Source organism: Ixodes scapularis, unplaced genomic scaffold (genome assembly GCF_016920785.2).
Source record: "Ixodes scapularis isolate PalLabHiFi unplaced genomic scaffold, ASM1692078v2 PGA_scaffold0__279_contigs__length_252992795, whole genome shotgun sequence".
Lineage (NCBI taxonomy): Eukaryota > Metazoa > Arthropoda > Arachnida > Ixodida > Ixodidae > Ixodes > Ixodes scapularis.
The window spans coordinates 59,839,169-59,854,729 of record NW_024609835.1 but is presented as its reverse complement, the minus strand read 5'-3'; the positions used below and the strand labels follow the sequence as shown (position 1 = coordinate 59,854,729).

General features: G+C 44.2%; 1 protein-coding gene across 2 annotated transcripts in view; it reads right to left on the bottom strand.

Moving 5' to 3' along the window:
- LOC8028078 (diacylglycerol kinase 1) overlaps positions 1-15,561 on the bottom strand; it is a 599,538-nt gene that overhangs the window by 114,656 nt on the left and 469,321 nt on the right. For both annotated transcript variants that reach the window (XM_042288617.1, XM_042288618.1), the window contains exon 7: positions 14,333-14,409. In XM_042288617.1, coding sequence (XP_042144551.1) covers positions 14,333-14,409 — 77 coding nt within the window. The remainder of the gene's footprint in view (positions 1-14,332; positions 14,410-15,561) is intronic.

Genomic DNA, 15,561 nt, shown 5'->3' with positions numbered 1-15,561 from the left:
GGCAACTATATCCGTCACGGAACGTGCGTATCCGAGGACGCTTACGAAACCGCTCCTCGAAACCAGTTGTATTCCGTTTCTTCTTAACAAACGCGGTCCCACTGCCAATACACCACACAAAAGACAGTCTGCAAACACCCGCTGAGTTTGTTCCATGTATGACGGTCAGATCGGTCGTACAAAAACTGCCTACAGACACGTCCGAAGCATGTATGAAGCAAACCCGCTTAATTCAAAGTTCAAAGCACACATAATATATGTACGCTTTGAACTTCGAATTAAGCGGGTTTGCGTTATACATATATGGATAAAGCAAACCCGCTTAGTTCGAAGATGCTTAAGGCATGTCCGCAGGTGACTCGGTCATCATGCCCCCAGAGAGCGCCGTGTCTTTTGTTCGATTTTATGAGCAGAGTGACTGCGGCGTACATTCGAGTTGACATTAGGCCTTGATTCAAATCTTCGCGAGTCAAACCTGTGGCTGATGTATTCGGAGTATTTGTTTTTAAAAATAACATTTCCATTTTTTTTAAGGGTGACAGTTATGTGGATGCCCACTTAGATGTGCATTTATCGGGCTCGGTGGACGTTAAAACGACAGATAATAGACGCGATATAAGCTGCACAGTTTTGCCCGAAAACGTTAATTTTTTACCCAAGGAGTTTACTGGTCGTTATGTATTGCAGTTTTGACGGCAGTCATATTATCACCATTTAAACTAATTTAAGTGATTTGTGCGACGCCAAGTGGCGAGCAGAACTTGCGGCGCCCTTTCTACGTCCAGTTTCGAATTCTGGTCACAAAATCGCGAAAACTGGTGGATGAATATCACAAAGCCCGTCACTCGCCGATGTAAAGTATAAGCGTCGAATACACGCTACTTTAATTATTTCGGGTTTCTAACTGCCAGCATTAAATATTTAAAGCAATTTCGTACATAAGCACTGCCTTAGTAAATAACGCGATAATATTGAGTGCGACTTGTACGTGGGGATAGCTTATGCTTCCCACACTCTTCATTTGGAGAACGACGATTGGTAGAGATCTCCAACGTTCTTGTGGCGCCTTCCTGGACAACACAGTAATACGGCAACGACTGCTGGCTGCGTACGTTATAATGTTTTTTGTGACCTCGGACAGGCAGAGAAAATAGTCAATTTTAAAAATCGATCAACCATTTTCTCGGGAAAAAATGTTTATATATTAGTTGCGAGCTTAGCTTTTGTTAATTAAGCATTATAAATCCCACTGTTGTAACAAGCTTTTGTCCCACAGCTTCACGTTCCTGTCGACATCTAAACTCGAATGAACGACGGCACCCTGCGCCGTACATCTTATGAATGCCGCAGTGTTTCCTGAAAGCCGAACCAGGAGACGCTTGAAAAAAAAAAAAAAAAAAAAAAAAAAAAAAAATACAGCGAGCAAAAAAAAAAAAACAAACAAAAAAAACCTTGCAATTTGAGCGATATTAATTTTGTTAGTAAAAATAAGAAAGAAGGAGGTAAAAAAATCCATTTTAAACTTTCTGATACGAATATAAGCAGACCTGAAAATAAACGCGATATTTTTTGTTCCGATCTTGATAATTTTTTTCAAGAGAATATTCTAAAGATTGACGCTTCTTCAAGGCACTATAGAAACCTTATCATTCCAGGAAAACCCGACGATCGGGTTAATGATGTGCCCCGCTCGCAAGGAACACAGACAGGCAAAAACGAGCCGTATTTAAATGAAATTCTTTTGAAGACTCTCTTAGAACATCTTAAAAAAAATGAAACTAGAAAGACGAAAACCCCCCCAAAAAAAGGACGACGAAAAAAAAAAAGAAGAAATTTAGAAAACGTGAAAATAGAAAAAAAAAAAAAAATTCCTAACGAGAGAAGCGTCAGGTTAGCACTTTCATATTTGCTTTCTCGGCTCAAATCTTCACCAAGGCTTCACTTCATATAAAATGAAAAAAAAATTTTTTTTTGCCAAAGAACGGACGCTATCGAATCTTGGAATGCATCAACCCAATTTTATTAGAATCTTGAGCGCCATCCATAGTCCCCAAAACACGGATATGCACAAGTTGGAGCGACGTGGAATATACGTATAAACTTCAGGGGACGGTTTAGCCCCTAGGTGAAATAATAAAGAAATTCCTCTGCTAGTTTCCGAGTTATGATGACGATAAGAATATTTTTTTTTTCATTTTTCAGTCATCGATGTCGGGGGCCGGGTACTAAAAATCTATGGGCAGTTTCACGGGCTGCATAAACAACTTGATAAAAGTCGCACTCTAAGTTCATTAATGCCTATACAAAATAATTCCAACAAACACCGGTAGAACACAAAAACGTTTTATACAATTAAAGCGATGTCAAGAATGATTATACTAACGTAAGAAATCTCGGAGCAACTGCATTATTTGCTGGATGATTAATATAATTGAAATTCTTTTGGTCGGTAACTTACTATATCTATGTCAGACGTGGTTGAGTTATCAAGTAAATTTGAGAGAGAGATTTTAAACTTTTGAAGGCTTAGGTCGAGTTGTTTTGTAATTTTCTAACCGATAACTATTGACGGTTCAGCCAGGGGAGTGAGTAATGTGTTATGTTTTCCTTCAGCGTCGAAAAGTAAGTAAGACAATCACATGCTTTATCTGCCTGCCACTTTTTAGTGCATAAATCATCTAAAGTTATAAAAAGATCAACTCCTCATTAGTTTTACCTTTCAAAAAAGAGCCTCTGTATGAAAATCATAACCAAAATTATGAATGATTCTGAAAACCTTTTATTTCCGGCATATACACAGTACTTCTCTCAAAGGTTTGCTCTTGTGGTTGTGCCGCAAACCAAACGTCAATAATTAAAATTAGGGCAAAATATTGACTTGAATGAATGCACTTTAACACTGAATGAAAGTGTTTGACAATGACGATACGTGTGGGAGCCGAGAGTGAACGACGAGGCAGAGAACACGTGACAGGCGGCCGGCGGAGAAGACACGTGCTGGCACGAGACAGAGTGTGCTGAGCGAGGCTGGAAGCTGGACAAAGAACGACGGAGCCGGGGCTGCCTAGCCTGGCCCATAACGAACCCCGGAGCGGTCCACCAGCGAGGTCTGGAGCAAGACCGGTGGAAACGGCGAGCCCGGGCCATATGACCTGGGCTATGACGATCCCGGGGTGGTTCCGCAGCGAGACTCGGGCATTGATAGCCCGGGACAGCCAGCCTACGCAGCGCTGGCGTGGGAAAGGCGATCCGCAGGCCTGGACACGGACCCCGACTGTGAGCTCTGATCGACGGGCGACAACAAGGGTCGGCGGGCCGGGACTACCGGCTCTCGACGACGGGCAACCGAGAGGTACAGTTAACCCATTCGCTGTCTTCTCGTTGCTGTATGTCACTCTCTGGGTGACGGGCGGAGCGCATACCGATCGGGCGGCTATTATTAGTAGAGGGACCTCCGTAAAGAAACCCACATTAAAATGGCGCCCAACGTGAGGCCCGTTCGGTATGCCTCTGCTTCTAGTCGTCCCCAGAGAGTCCCATGGATTCGCTGAGCGTGTTGTTCACTAACGCTAACGATGCCCGTTGAGACAAAGTATGTTGGAATTATGGTGACTTGTCTCAAAGCAGAGCTCAGCAGGTGTCTCCTCGAATCGAGTACTTAAAGGTCTCGAAGGACGAGGTTGCGGACGCGCGTTCTCGGGTACCCCAGAATAGTGGTTGGCAGAAGGTGACCCAACCGGGGGGAACACGAGGAGCGCGGTTAAGATGTAAGAAAGTCGTCTTCGGAGGCAGAGGAGATCCACGGCATGTTCGCTGGAAGGCAGGATAGCGACTGGCAGGAGGGAACACAGCCAGGACTTATTCCATATTGAGGATTTAGGCTTGGAATGATGCGGTAGGCAAGCAAGCGCTTGTCGAGGCCCGGGGTGCAGATGGGGTTTTGTCAGTGGGTGTCGGAAAGATTGCGGGAATTGCAGCCGACACCGGGAACACTGGAGGTCGAGATTGTCAGCGGGTGTTGGGTAAACTGACGTAAATCGCAGTTGACACCGGGAACGCTGGCAGGCGAGTTAAGGAGCAGTATGATTTGTAACCGCTGGGCCAAGACGGCTAGTTGTTTCGCGTCACTCCAACAACCGACGAAGGGCAGAGGGACGACACTCCCTTGAGGGGGGTCGTTCCGAGAAAGCTACGAAATGTTTTATAGGATACTTTTTCGGCTTCACTCTGGCCGGTCGTGGCAGTGACAGCAAGACTTTTGATAAGTTATGTCGCTTCACGACCTGGCCGGGGATGAGGCGGTAGACATTTAGGTGGCTTGTAGTTGTCCAGCTTGCCTTGAGGCGTGAACGGTTTAAGCGGGCTTGCTCGCCGAGCTGCCGCCCCCTCCGAGGACCGAGCAGTCCCTAGAGCTCGTATGCACGTGGACGGAACGGGACGCTGACGCTTACATCGAGTTGCACATGCTTTATGTAGCCGTTGCGGAACGCGGGTATGGTATTTGGCCGTCCCGCCAAAGGCTTTGGATCCCTTCGCTTGCGCTAAAGATGGACTAGGTTTACGCCATCGTTGCCTGTTCTGAAGGAAACTCACGCTTAGAGCAACGCAGCTAGTGGTTTTGCCGCATCGTTTGCTCCGAGGTGAGAAGGGCACCCAAGGTAAAAAGACGCGAGCGTCGTGTCTTACGTCTAGGCTTACTCGGCGAGATACAAACGAGGAGGCTTGCCCGGTTCACATCGCTGACTTGAAAGGATACTACCGTTGTCGCGATGGGGAAGACGTATAACATGAGGTTGCGGTAGGACACAAGAAATCCCCTGTTCTTGGCGACCCACGAGCGAGCTCTGGAATGCAGACTTGCTGAGTTGGCCGCATGGTACACGAACCCGTCGGCAAGCTATGTGGCGGTAGAGGCTATGGCCACTGCCACAATCTGCGACAGAGTATTTGTTCGCTGTGTGTTGTTTTTACAGTTTGTTCTGCGCAGAATAGCTTCTTGGAAAGACGGCCGTATACAGACGGCGTAACCCAGGAAGCCCACCGGGAGGGAAGACGGGACCATTCGTTTTCCCAAGTGCTCAGGGTGGCTGACAGTTGTTCGGCCTGACGAACGGTTCAGGCGGGCAGTTCTAAGCCCGCTGTGACCTCTAAGCGGAACGGGACAAGTCCGTCTGCGTCGGCCGGACCAGCTTAGAGCAAGCCCTCTGCTGCATCGCGGTGAGTGGGACAGCGAGCGACAGACAGGTCGGCATTGTCTGCCGGCTTCGCTAGCCACCACCACCTACGCCGCTTTCGGACGCTGCGACCTGGCCACTCCGGCAACAGCAACAGCGGCCGCCCATGAAGCCCAGCGGCTCCCTGAGGCCATGAAGTCCCCCGAAGTCCGGGCCTTGAGGGGGGGAGAGTGTGGGAGCCGAGAGTGAACGACGAGGCAGAGAACACGTGACAGGCGGCCGGCGGAGAAGACACGTGCTGGCACGAGACAGTGCGAGCTGAGCGAGGCTGATGCTGGACTGGAACGACGGAGCGGGCCTGGTTTGGCCTGGTCCATGACGAACCCCGGAGCGGTCCACCAGCGAAGTCTGGAGCAAGACCGGTGGAAACGGCGAGCCCGGGCCATATGACCTGGGCTATGACGATCCCGGGGTGGTTCCGCAGCGAGACTCGGGCAGCGATAGCCCGAGACAGCCAGCCTACGCAGCGCTGGCGTGGGAAAAGCGATCCGCAGGCCTGGACACGGACCCCGACTGTGAGCTCTGATCGACGGGTGACAACAAGGGTCGGCGGGCCCGGACTACCGGCTCTCGACGACGAGCAACCGAGAGGTACAGTAAACCCATTCGCTGCCTTCTCGTTGCTGTATGTCACTCCCTGGGTGACGGGCGGAGCGCATACCGATCGGGCGGCTATTATTAGTAGAGGGACCTCCGTAAAGAAACCCACATACGTTAGATCAACAATACAACCTGTCATGGAAACATCGACACGATGTTCCCATGACATTAATTCAGTAATATGCAGGCCCAAAGTTTTAAGCATCCTTACAGCCGTAATTGGGAAATGTTAGATAATAATGACAACCGACACTTTAAACTTCTCTTTCTTACGGTTAAAAGTGATAACCTTTGTATTTCTTGTGATTAGGGTAAGTTGATTTTAATTAGCCCACATTTCTAATTTCGCTAGTACGTAAACAGCAGCGTCCTAAAACAACACCGGCGCCCGCATTTAGTTTTCAAGCCACTTGTGTTGGTTTTAAAACAGTCGTAAAGGACCCGTCATGCGGCTAACGTTTAATGGACTTTGTTATAAATAAAATTCCATGTTCCCTGAGCTTTTTTTTAAAATTAAAAGTGTGTTTTAAGTATATTTTTAATCCGAAATGTGGCGTCGTTTTTAGTTTCTGCCCTCGTCTTGTCCGCGCTATTTAATAACAATCAAGATTACTCCAATCGCGCACAACAAGCACGCGATTTACGTTTGAAAGTCAGCCCCAATCAGCTAGGAGCAGCCATGGGGTGCCACTAACAGCCTCCAAGTTCGGCCCTCGGCTCGGACAAGATGTGACTTGCAAACAAGAAGCCGGCACAGCGACACTAGATATTCCACTTCACGCCTCACCCCCCAAAAACAGCGCATGTTTCCAGTCAGGCCGCACCGCTTTGCGCTGCCTCTCCTTTGCATTTGTGTTTACTTCTGTTTGCTTTCCCCCCTCCGATCCTGAGAAGCTAACGCTCCACTTAAACTGTTTACCCAAAGCTAATTAGCGGCGTCTAAAAATGGCGCGGTGTCGCGGTTTCGGCCTTAGGTTTTGGGACATCGGCGGGAAGGGGGAGGGAGGCGTGTAATGGCCAAAAGGTTCGACGAAGATGGGAAGGAGAAGAGGCGCGTATCGGAGGAAAAAGAGGGAAAAGATTAATGGGAAAGAAGGGTCGAGAGGTGTTCGCTACGGTATACGCTGTATACCGCTCCCTGATGAATGGGCCCGCCCGTGGGATACCCTGCGGCGCTCCTATCTCGCTCCGGTCTGTCTCTTTGGCCGCTGGCCAGCAATGGCGGCGAGCAGGCGAATCATCGGGAGGGAGACAAGTGGATCTCCAAACGAGGGGATCTCCAAACGAGGGTGTTTGGACGATCGAGTGGCCTCCAGGTGTTCGGGGAGAAGAAGCTTGCGGAGCGCCATGTCGGAATAGGGAATGTGGGTTCGCGATATTGTCCGTTCAAAAGATGGCGATGCCAGTGCGCAGCACGCACACTTTTCTTGGTCTGTGAATGACAGAGCCGCTTACGACCGACCTTCACATATTAAGAATGCGCGTTTTTTCTCGACTCTTGACCGCTTGCAGTCATGGGTTGTTACGTGGTACAAACGACGCACGATTGTCCCACAATGACTCGCTTACGCTGTCCCACTGTACCCTGTTGCAACTTACGAGGAACGGCAGCGGACGCTACGAATCATCTTAGCCATTCCAGCGCTGCGACCATATAACGTGACTACGCAAGCCTCGCTGCGCCCCTCCTCAAGGTCACTTGCCACTCACGCGGCATTGAATTGGCTTCGGTGGCTCGTGTCATATTGCAGCACCCTCTGTGGCCCATCGTCAAATAAAACGGACTATAGTAGTAGCGCACATAACAGCACGCACATGTCTGAGCCTGCCTCGATGAGTACACGTTTTACAAATCGCCAATGAAAGAAAAAAAAAACGAAACATAAAAATAAGCTGCACCGATCGATGTGTTCTGGTAGAACTTGATTCCCGGTACAGTTCACCTGGACCGATTATCCTTCACGCAATTCAGGGACGTCATTTGGTCACCCGGGGTGGGTAGAGCGAGGAATCCAGCCTCCGGTTACCGCGTTAAGCCGTCCGAACGCTGTCTCTCGCTTCAGCGACGCCTTGCGCTAGCGTGCCCAATATCTGATTTCCGAGCCACGCGCATTCAGTGAAACGGGACCAACTGTTGCAGTGCGCCTGGGCCTTCGGATTAACTGCGAGAATCAAATTTCCATCTGAAATGCTGGCCGCAACGCAACGTTTGAAGCTTCAAACTCCGCCTCCAACTGACAAGCCAGGCAAGCTTGTCGCCCTGGCGAACGTGATGTCCATGAATAAAGCAAATAAGAGATCACTAAGCTGTTTCTAACTGTTGGTGATGAGCTGAAAAGTGGAGATTTTTTTAGCACTTTTGAAGGAAAGTAAATTTTGGCTAAAAGGACGGGTGTGTTGACACCGTCGGAATTAAGAGTGAAGTATCTGAGCGTGGCAAAAGGTTCTGTTGCTTATTTTCTGCAAAAGAGCCTCGTCGCAGGAGGGCCAGCTGTCGGACCTTCGTCACTCAGGAACTTTCAGCAATTAAGTTGATTAAACGTCCTCATAAAAAACCGGGCAGGGTTGACTTCATAGATCAAGGATTTGTATTATTAGATTGAACAGCTTGAACTATTAGCGATAGAGAGAGATGTTGGTGGGGTAATCACTTGATCATTTGTTATTACACGTATGGAATTGATATAGAGAGCTTAATGAGTATTTTAGAATATACATTGTATTAGAATGTATTAGAATACCGCTCATTCAAAAAGAGAGAGTATGCATCATTAGTTCATAGATTAAGCCGATTTTGTCAGAAGTTTATTCAAACTAGTTAGATAGCCGGATAATAATTTTGGGGTCGAATGCAGTTTTCCGCACGTACAAAAGTAACATTTTGATTTGGGTATTTGAAAAATGATCGCTGAAGGAGATTAACCAGTGTGTTCTAGAAACATCTCTTTTGTCGAGATTCACGGATAAGAGTTACCTTCATGGTAAAATTTGATACTCGGATGTAAGGTTGCAAATGTTGACGGTCTTTGTTGGAAGCACGTGAAAGAAAAGCCTTTGTTGTCAGCAGACGGCTTCCAGCGCAAGATAGCGAAAAATTCCTAGTTGGAATTTGTTGAGCACTGCTTAGAAACAAAGAAAAAATAAATTCACGTGTACATTGTCTTAAAAGGGCAGTTGGTGTATCAGCGTTACGTTGTTTGAAAACAGTGCATAATCCGATTGCCATTTTCAGCGAGGTGGTGAAGGTGTTGGTAAGGTTTTGTTTCCCTTGAAAAATCGGTGTTAAATGTGGTATCTGTGCCTCATTAGCGTAAAAGTAAACTTAATGTTTCATTAAAAAAATATACCCAATGTTCAATGCTATCAGCGATTAAACTCAATGTGACCAAAATATTTAAAGCACTGCACAGGCAGCAAAAATTTACACCTCTCGGGGGCTCGCCCGAATCGTCCAAGGAAGCATAGTGATCCCGTGGTACCTTGTCAAGAAGGGGTCGTTAATTGTTACTGCTTTGTGTTTTGACCTCTGTTACATTGAACAAACAGGTTAGTGTTTAAATTAGATAATTCTTGAGCATAAAAGAGATGTCAGCAGCAAGACACAAAAATCTAAAATTGCCAAGCATGTGGAAGAGTGCCACTGTAAACCAAAATAGAGGCGAACGAATATCTATATAAAAAATAACAAGAGGGGAATGCAATGGACGAGATTTAAAAATTACCTTGCGATCATAAACTCACAAAATTGTAAGAGTGAATCCGTGTCTCTTGATGGGCAAGTTAGAAAAAAAAGGTTCATGGATGATGAAATTCTAGAATGACTGAGGTACTCTCCAGTTTCTAGTAGAAAGTTCCAAGTGTATTTAGGTGTCTGTAAGCTTATGGTTATCAGTTTGGGAAAGCTCCTAATGGGAAAGAGGTAAGGAGAAATCCAGCGGAACAGATGCTGCTTTTACACTGGTGTGACCGCAGCTCAACGAGTCGAGATCTGACGTCAATGGTTGGGCAGAAGAGGACGAGACACGGGGAATGGTCACTAGTGCGCGCTATTGGTCTCCTTTTATTTTAATAGGCTTTCATTGGCGTTCATGTAAATATGGCCAGGGATGAGTCGGTTGCTTGGGGTTGACGTTCTAGGTTTCTTTTGCCTATTTGCTGATATTAATGGGAGTCGCTCAGGGAAATTTGGAGGTAAATTTTACTCTTACCTTGTCTTGCCTATAGCAAAGACTTTTTGAGATAAAAGTAGTAGCACAATTTTGTGAGCTTGCTCTCTCTTTTTTTTTCTCTCACAGTCTTGGGTAAATTATAAAATACGTGTAGACTCCTCGTTGTGGCTCTTACGTTATAGTTATATTTATCCTCTGAATGTATAACTTAGACCAGACAGATCGCATTTTAATTCCCATTTTATTAATAAACTCGTGTCTCTCTTTTTGCTTCTCAAGGGAATTAGGCCAAATATAAAGGAATAGAAAATGCAAGGTAATTCTTTAGGATCTTTGCATTTTTAGTAGGGACCTGTACACGAGCTTAAAGTGAAACCCAAGGTAAAGCCTCTATTCTGGAACTTAAGCCCCTCTGCTTCTGATAATCCTTTTTGGCTGATGTAACTATACGTTCGGATACTAATTGGATTAGTCCTATTGCGCGTTTCAGCGTTAGCTGGGCTGGTTGGTACGAGGGCCTCTGAGTGGATCCCGAGGGATTTCTTTCAAGGACGGTAACAAGATTTCCCAAGAGGGCACTGCACGTAAGTAAAGTCGTTTTTTTATTTTATTTGTATTGTCGTCTAAGACGTTGCTTTAAACCCCACGGAGAAAGAATCTCGACATCTGCACGAACGTGTCAAGTTAGAAAGAATGGCAGGTTCAATCCCGTGGATGGTCCACATCTCATTCGTTGTTTTGGTTGAGTGGTTATAAATAAGAATTGAGAATGTTAACAATGAATCATTTTGCAGTTTGGCAGTTGGTGTGAGAGGAGGATGCGCACCCGTGTAATGGAGTGTACTTATAGCGACATGACAAAGCAAGATGCCCTGCGCGGAAAAAACAAAGTTTAGGCCTTGCACGTAGTTTCTCGGATGTCAAAACATTTCTCACAGGCTCTAATAAATAAAAAAACAGTAAAACCAAAAAGAAAACGAAAAAAATGTCGAACGTACTATATCAGTTTTTTTTTCACAAAACAATATTGAAGTGTAATGACAGTAGATATTGCATCAACCAATAGTGATTTTTTTTGTTCTAGATTTATCAACTTATAGATTTTTGTGGTGTTTTATATCAATATATATATATATATATATATATATATATATATATATATATATATATATATATATATATATATATATATATATATATATATATATATATATATATGGGTGGTTTCATCTCAAATCGTGCAGGCAAAAAGGGTCGAATTTTCAATTTCGATGAAAAAAATATATGTTATGGCGCCTTTTCTAAAACCGTAGTCGACACAAACCGCAAGTTCGTCGGATTTTTGGTTCTCGACTTATGAATTTTTAAAGAGGCCGCGGCGAAAAGCAGTGTTTTGCACACCCGTCGTGGGTCGGATGTTTCGCTTGATCTCCCGCCATGGATTTTCAGTCCACATTATATTATCTTTTTTTGAAGCACTCTTTGGACATATTTAAAAGGCTCCAATACCATGAAATAATTTTAGGCCTTTTGCTTTTTTTCTGTAAAAATGTCAAAAACGCCTCCTCGGTCAATTGTTGACGAACTTTGACAATTAATTACTGGAGATCTACTTGGGTTACACCGATATTTTTTATGTCCACGGAGAGCCGAAAACACGCTCTTTATATTTATTATAAAATACCTTGGTTGTTTAAAATATCCTTTGCGGTACGTTTACGTTAATATTATGCAAAAACCAAAAAGTACCATTTTTGAAATTGATTTTCTCAAAAAACCCATTTTTTATTTTTTTTATTTTTTGTTCAAATGTAGATATGATAGTTGTCTACACGAAAATCAAGCCTAGAAAGTGTATATTTTGTTTGTATGTTCTACATTTAAGCATCAATATCGTACGAAAACGTGTTTTTACGGCTCGAAATGGACTTGCGAATTGCGCGTCTTCACAAGCTTGGAAATAGTTTTTTCTTTTTTTCAACGTTCCCACATAAAAATGAAATACAGCATTTCCACCCAGATATATTTCTTGATTATTTAAATTTTATTATAGGCGGAAAGCTACATCGGAGGCGTTCCAAAATGAGAAAGCAACACTTATTAACAGAGCAGCAGGTGTCGTAAATTTTTAACGTGTAGGAGTCGGCAGACGTCTTATTGATTCGGGGCCCTCATTGGCCTGCATGAACGTCCCGCCCTTTCGGAGCCAGCAGATGACCACGACCTTTCGCGCTCGTTGTGTTAGATGGGACGGCCCGTGACAGTAAAGCGAGCAGCGCACCCTGTGTCACGAGGAGTGAAGTGGTACGATTCTGTCGTTGACGCGGCGAGCAGTGACAGCCACCCAGGAGAAGTCTGTCAGAGTATTGCACAAGGGAAAGCAAAGGAATCGTTGCCTGAAAGGATGAGGACACCAGGGCCTTACAATGTCGACGGTCAACAACTGTTCTGCCAGCCAAAACAACGCCGCGTGCGCGCTAAAACCGGCGGCGCGAGACAGAAATCCCACAGACGCACACACGAAGATGGGCCGGTTTCGTTAGGGATGTGGGGGAATTTGAAACCAGCCATCCGTGCATGCGTGAAATGATACCGCCTGTTTGCCTTAGCTTCGAGCGCCCCAGTGTTTGGTTTCGTAAAGAATTGTATATATCGACAATGTGGTGACTTTCTTTGTCTTAGTAATATGACAGCAAATAGCTAGTCGTGCTAGTTTACTTTGAAAGGTTTATAAATCGAAACAATACAACGTCTGTCCCATTTGGTTATTGAAAGTCTACTAGGCCTGCTGATTTGGTTAGATATGTATCTCATGGTTCCCGCTCTTATCAAAACACATAAATATTCAATACCACAAAATCTGTTTATAATTGATTACAAAATGCAGAAGAAAATTCAAGAAAACTTTTTCACAATTCATAGAGACGCATGGGTCGCTATGTCAGACTTAGGTCTTGCAAAACAAAAACGTCTTTTTCCGATATTGAGGCCTAAATATAAAACATGCAAACAAAATATACACTCTCTAGGCTTGATTTTCGTGTAGACAACTATCATATCTACATTTGAACAAAAAATAAAAAAAATAAAAAATGGGTTTTTTGAGAAAATCAATTTCAAAAATGGTACTTTTTGGTTTTTGCATAATATTAACGTAAACGTACCGCAAAGGATATTTTATACAGCCAAGGAATTTTATAATAAATAAAAAGAGCGTATTTTGGGCTCTCCGTGGACATAAAAAATATCGGTGTAACCCAAGTAGATCTCCAGTAATTAATTGTCAAAGTTCGTCAACAATTGACCGAGGAGGCGTTTTTGACATTTTTACAGAAAAAAAGCAAAAAGCCTAAAATTATTTCATGGTATTGGAGCCTTTTAAATGTGTCCACAGAGTGCTTCAAAAAAGATAATATAATGTGGACTGAAAATCCATGGCGGGAGATCAAGCGAAACATCCGACCCACGACGGGTGTGAAAAACACTGCTTTTCGCCGCGGCCTCTTTAAAAATTCATAAGTCGAGAACCAAAAATCCGACGAACTTGCGGTTTGTGTCGACTGCGGTTTTAGAAACGGAGCCATAACATATATTTTTTTCATCAAAATTAAAAATTCGACCCTTTTTGCCTGCACGATTTGAGATGAAACCACCCATATATATATATATATATATATATATATATATATATATATATATATATATGTTATTACAAGTGAATAGTTGAGGTGTCACGTGAGGAACATCATTCATGCTTCTATTCATTTTGTGTATATATATATATATATTTCTTGGTTTTTATTCTGCAAGAACGCGATAGTAAAGGATAAAACAACTCCCCTGCCGTAGTGCTTAAACACTGCAAAGTATGCTTTATAAAAAATGAATAGAAGCATAAATATTCTTCACCGGACACCTCAAATACTAACTTGTATTGACTGAGTGTAGCTGAATACTGACTGACTAGCGCCGGGCATAGTGATTCCCCACCGACGTGAACCTATGCGTTATAAGTCCAGTTTACATTGTATCATAGCAGTATCGCTAGGTGGGAGACACGAAGTGCTTGCGAGCACAAATAATTAGGACAACAACTGGCCACAAAACGCGTTTCCTCATGTACCGGCGACTACAAGTTTACACATGGTTGAAAAAACCCCGAGATTGCGGGTAAACGACACAACACTAAAAAGTCTCTAACACAGCTGAAATTTTTATTTTTATTTTTATTTGCTTTACACCACAATTTTGTTCGGTCATTATAGTTTTATTTATTATTTTAAATTGGGATGATCCTGATAAGTGAAAGAGCAAGAAATGGATACTCACTCCTTCGGCGTTATATTTGGAGAGTGCTCCATTCTCTTTGAACTCCTCGAGGACGTCTGGAAGCTTCTTGGATGAGTCTGCAACAAGAGAAGTGACAGAAGAGACGTTACGATCAAGATGAATTAACACTCAACTAAAACTATGACATAACGAGATAGCATCACCGGGGGGGGGGGGGGGGGGGGGGGGGTTGAATTCATTTTTATCCGGACTGCCGTCCACCCTTCTGGGTCTAGTTACCAATGGTTGTAAAGCAGAACGCTCAGAAACACGCTCAGTGTACCGAGTACATTTGTCTCTCATATTCATGGGCGGATTTAGGGGGGCAGGCGACGGGGGGGAGGAAGCGACCGCCGCTCCTCAGACCCCCAAGGTCAGCATTTTTCAATGAAGAAATAATATACATTAGTCAAAAGTGCAGTTTTTGAGGGCACCACCGTATTTAATCAACGAAATAGATCGGGACAACCTCCCGGCCACAACGTCATCTCTCAGCAAACCCCGCTCCCCCCCCCCCCCCTCCCCCCTCCGAAACCTGACCCATGAATCCGCCCTTGATTCAACGTGAGTTCATGAGCCGCCAGTCGGAGCACAGATAAGGCCTGAAGCAACCCTCCTCCCGAGATATAATACGCGAAGCTTTCAGTTACCTGCAATCAGTCGAATTACCGAACTTTTTTTTTTTCTCTTTTTCCGAGATCCTTAGATTTCGTAAGATTCGTCATCAGTCGAATGCATGCAATGTTCGTCATCAGGTCATAATTTTAGGCAACTTAAGCAGAGTTGTACATGCTTAAGAAAATCCGGAGGTAGAGGGAAAGGGCAATCAGTAAATGAAATTATGACGACAGACTAATTTAAATTTAAAAAAAAACAAATATGTGACAGCCAAACAAAGTCAGCAAGGACTTATACGCGGAAAGTTCTACACAAAATGGACGAACCAAATCCCGATCAGAACATTTAAATACATAGAGACCGGTGATGAATATAAACATATTAATTTCATAAAAAAGTAATATTTTTAAATTTTTTGTTTACACAGTTGTTAAGGGGGCTGGGACAAAAGGCGAATACAATCACCTGACTGGGTCTCAACCCTTGTAACAGCGATCAACAGCAGGGTACAAATAGTGAGAGAAATATAAAATAAAACGCCAGCTCACAGCAGAAAGTCGAGAAAGACATTATTTCACTCAAGTAAAGACTCTTCAGCTTACAAATAAGAT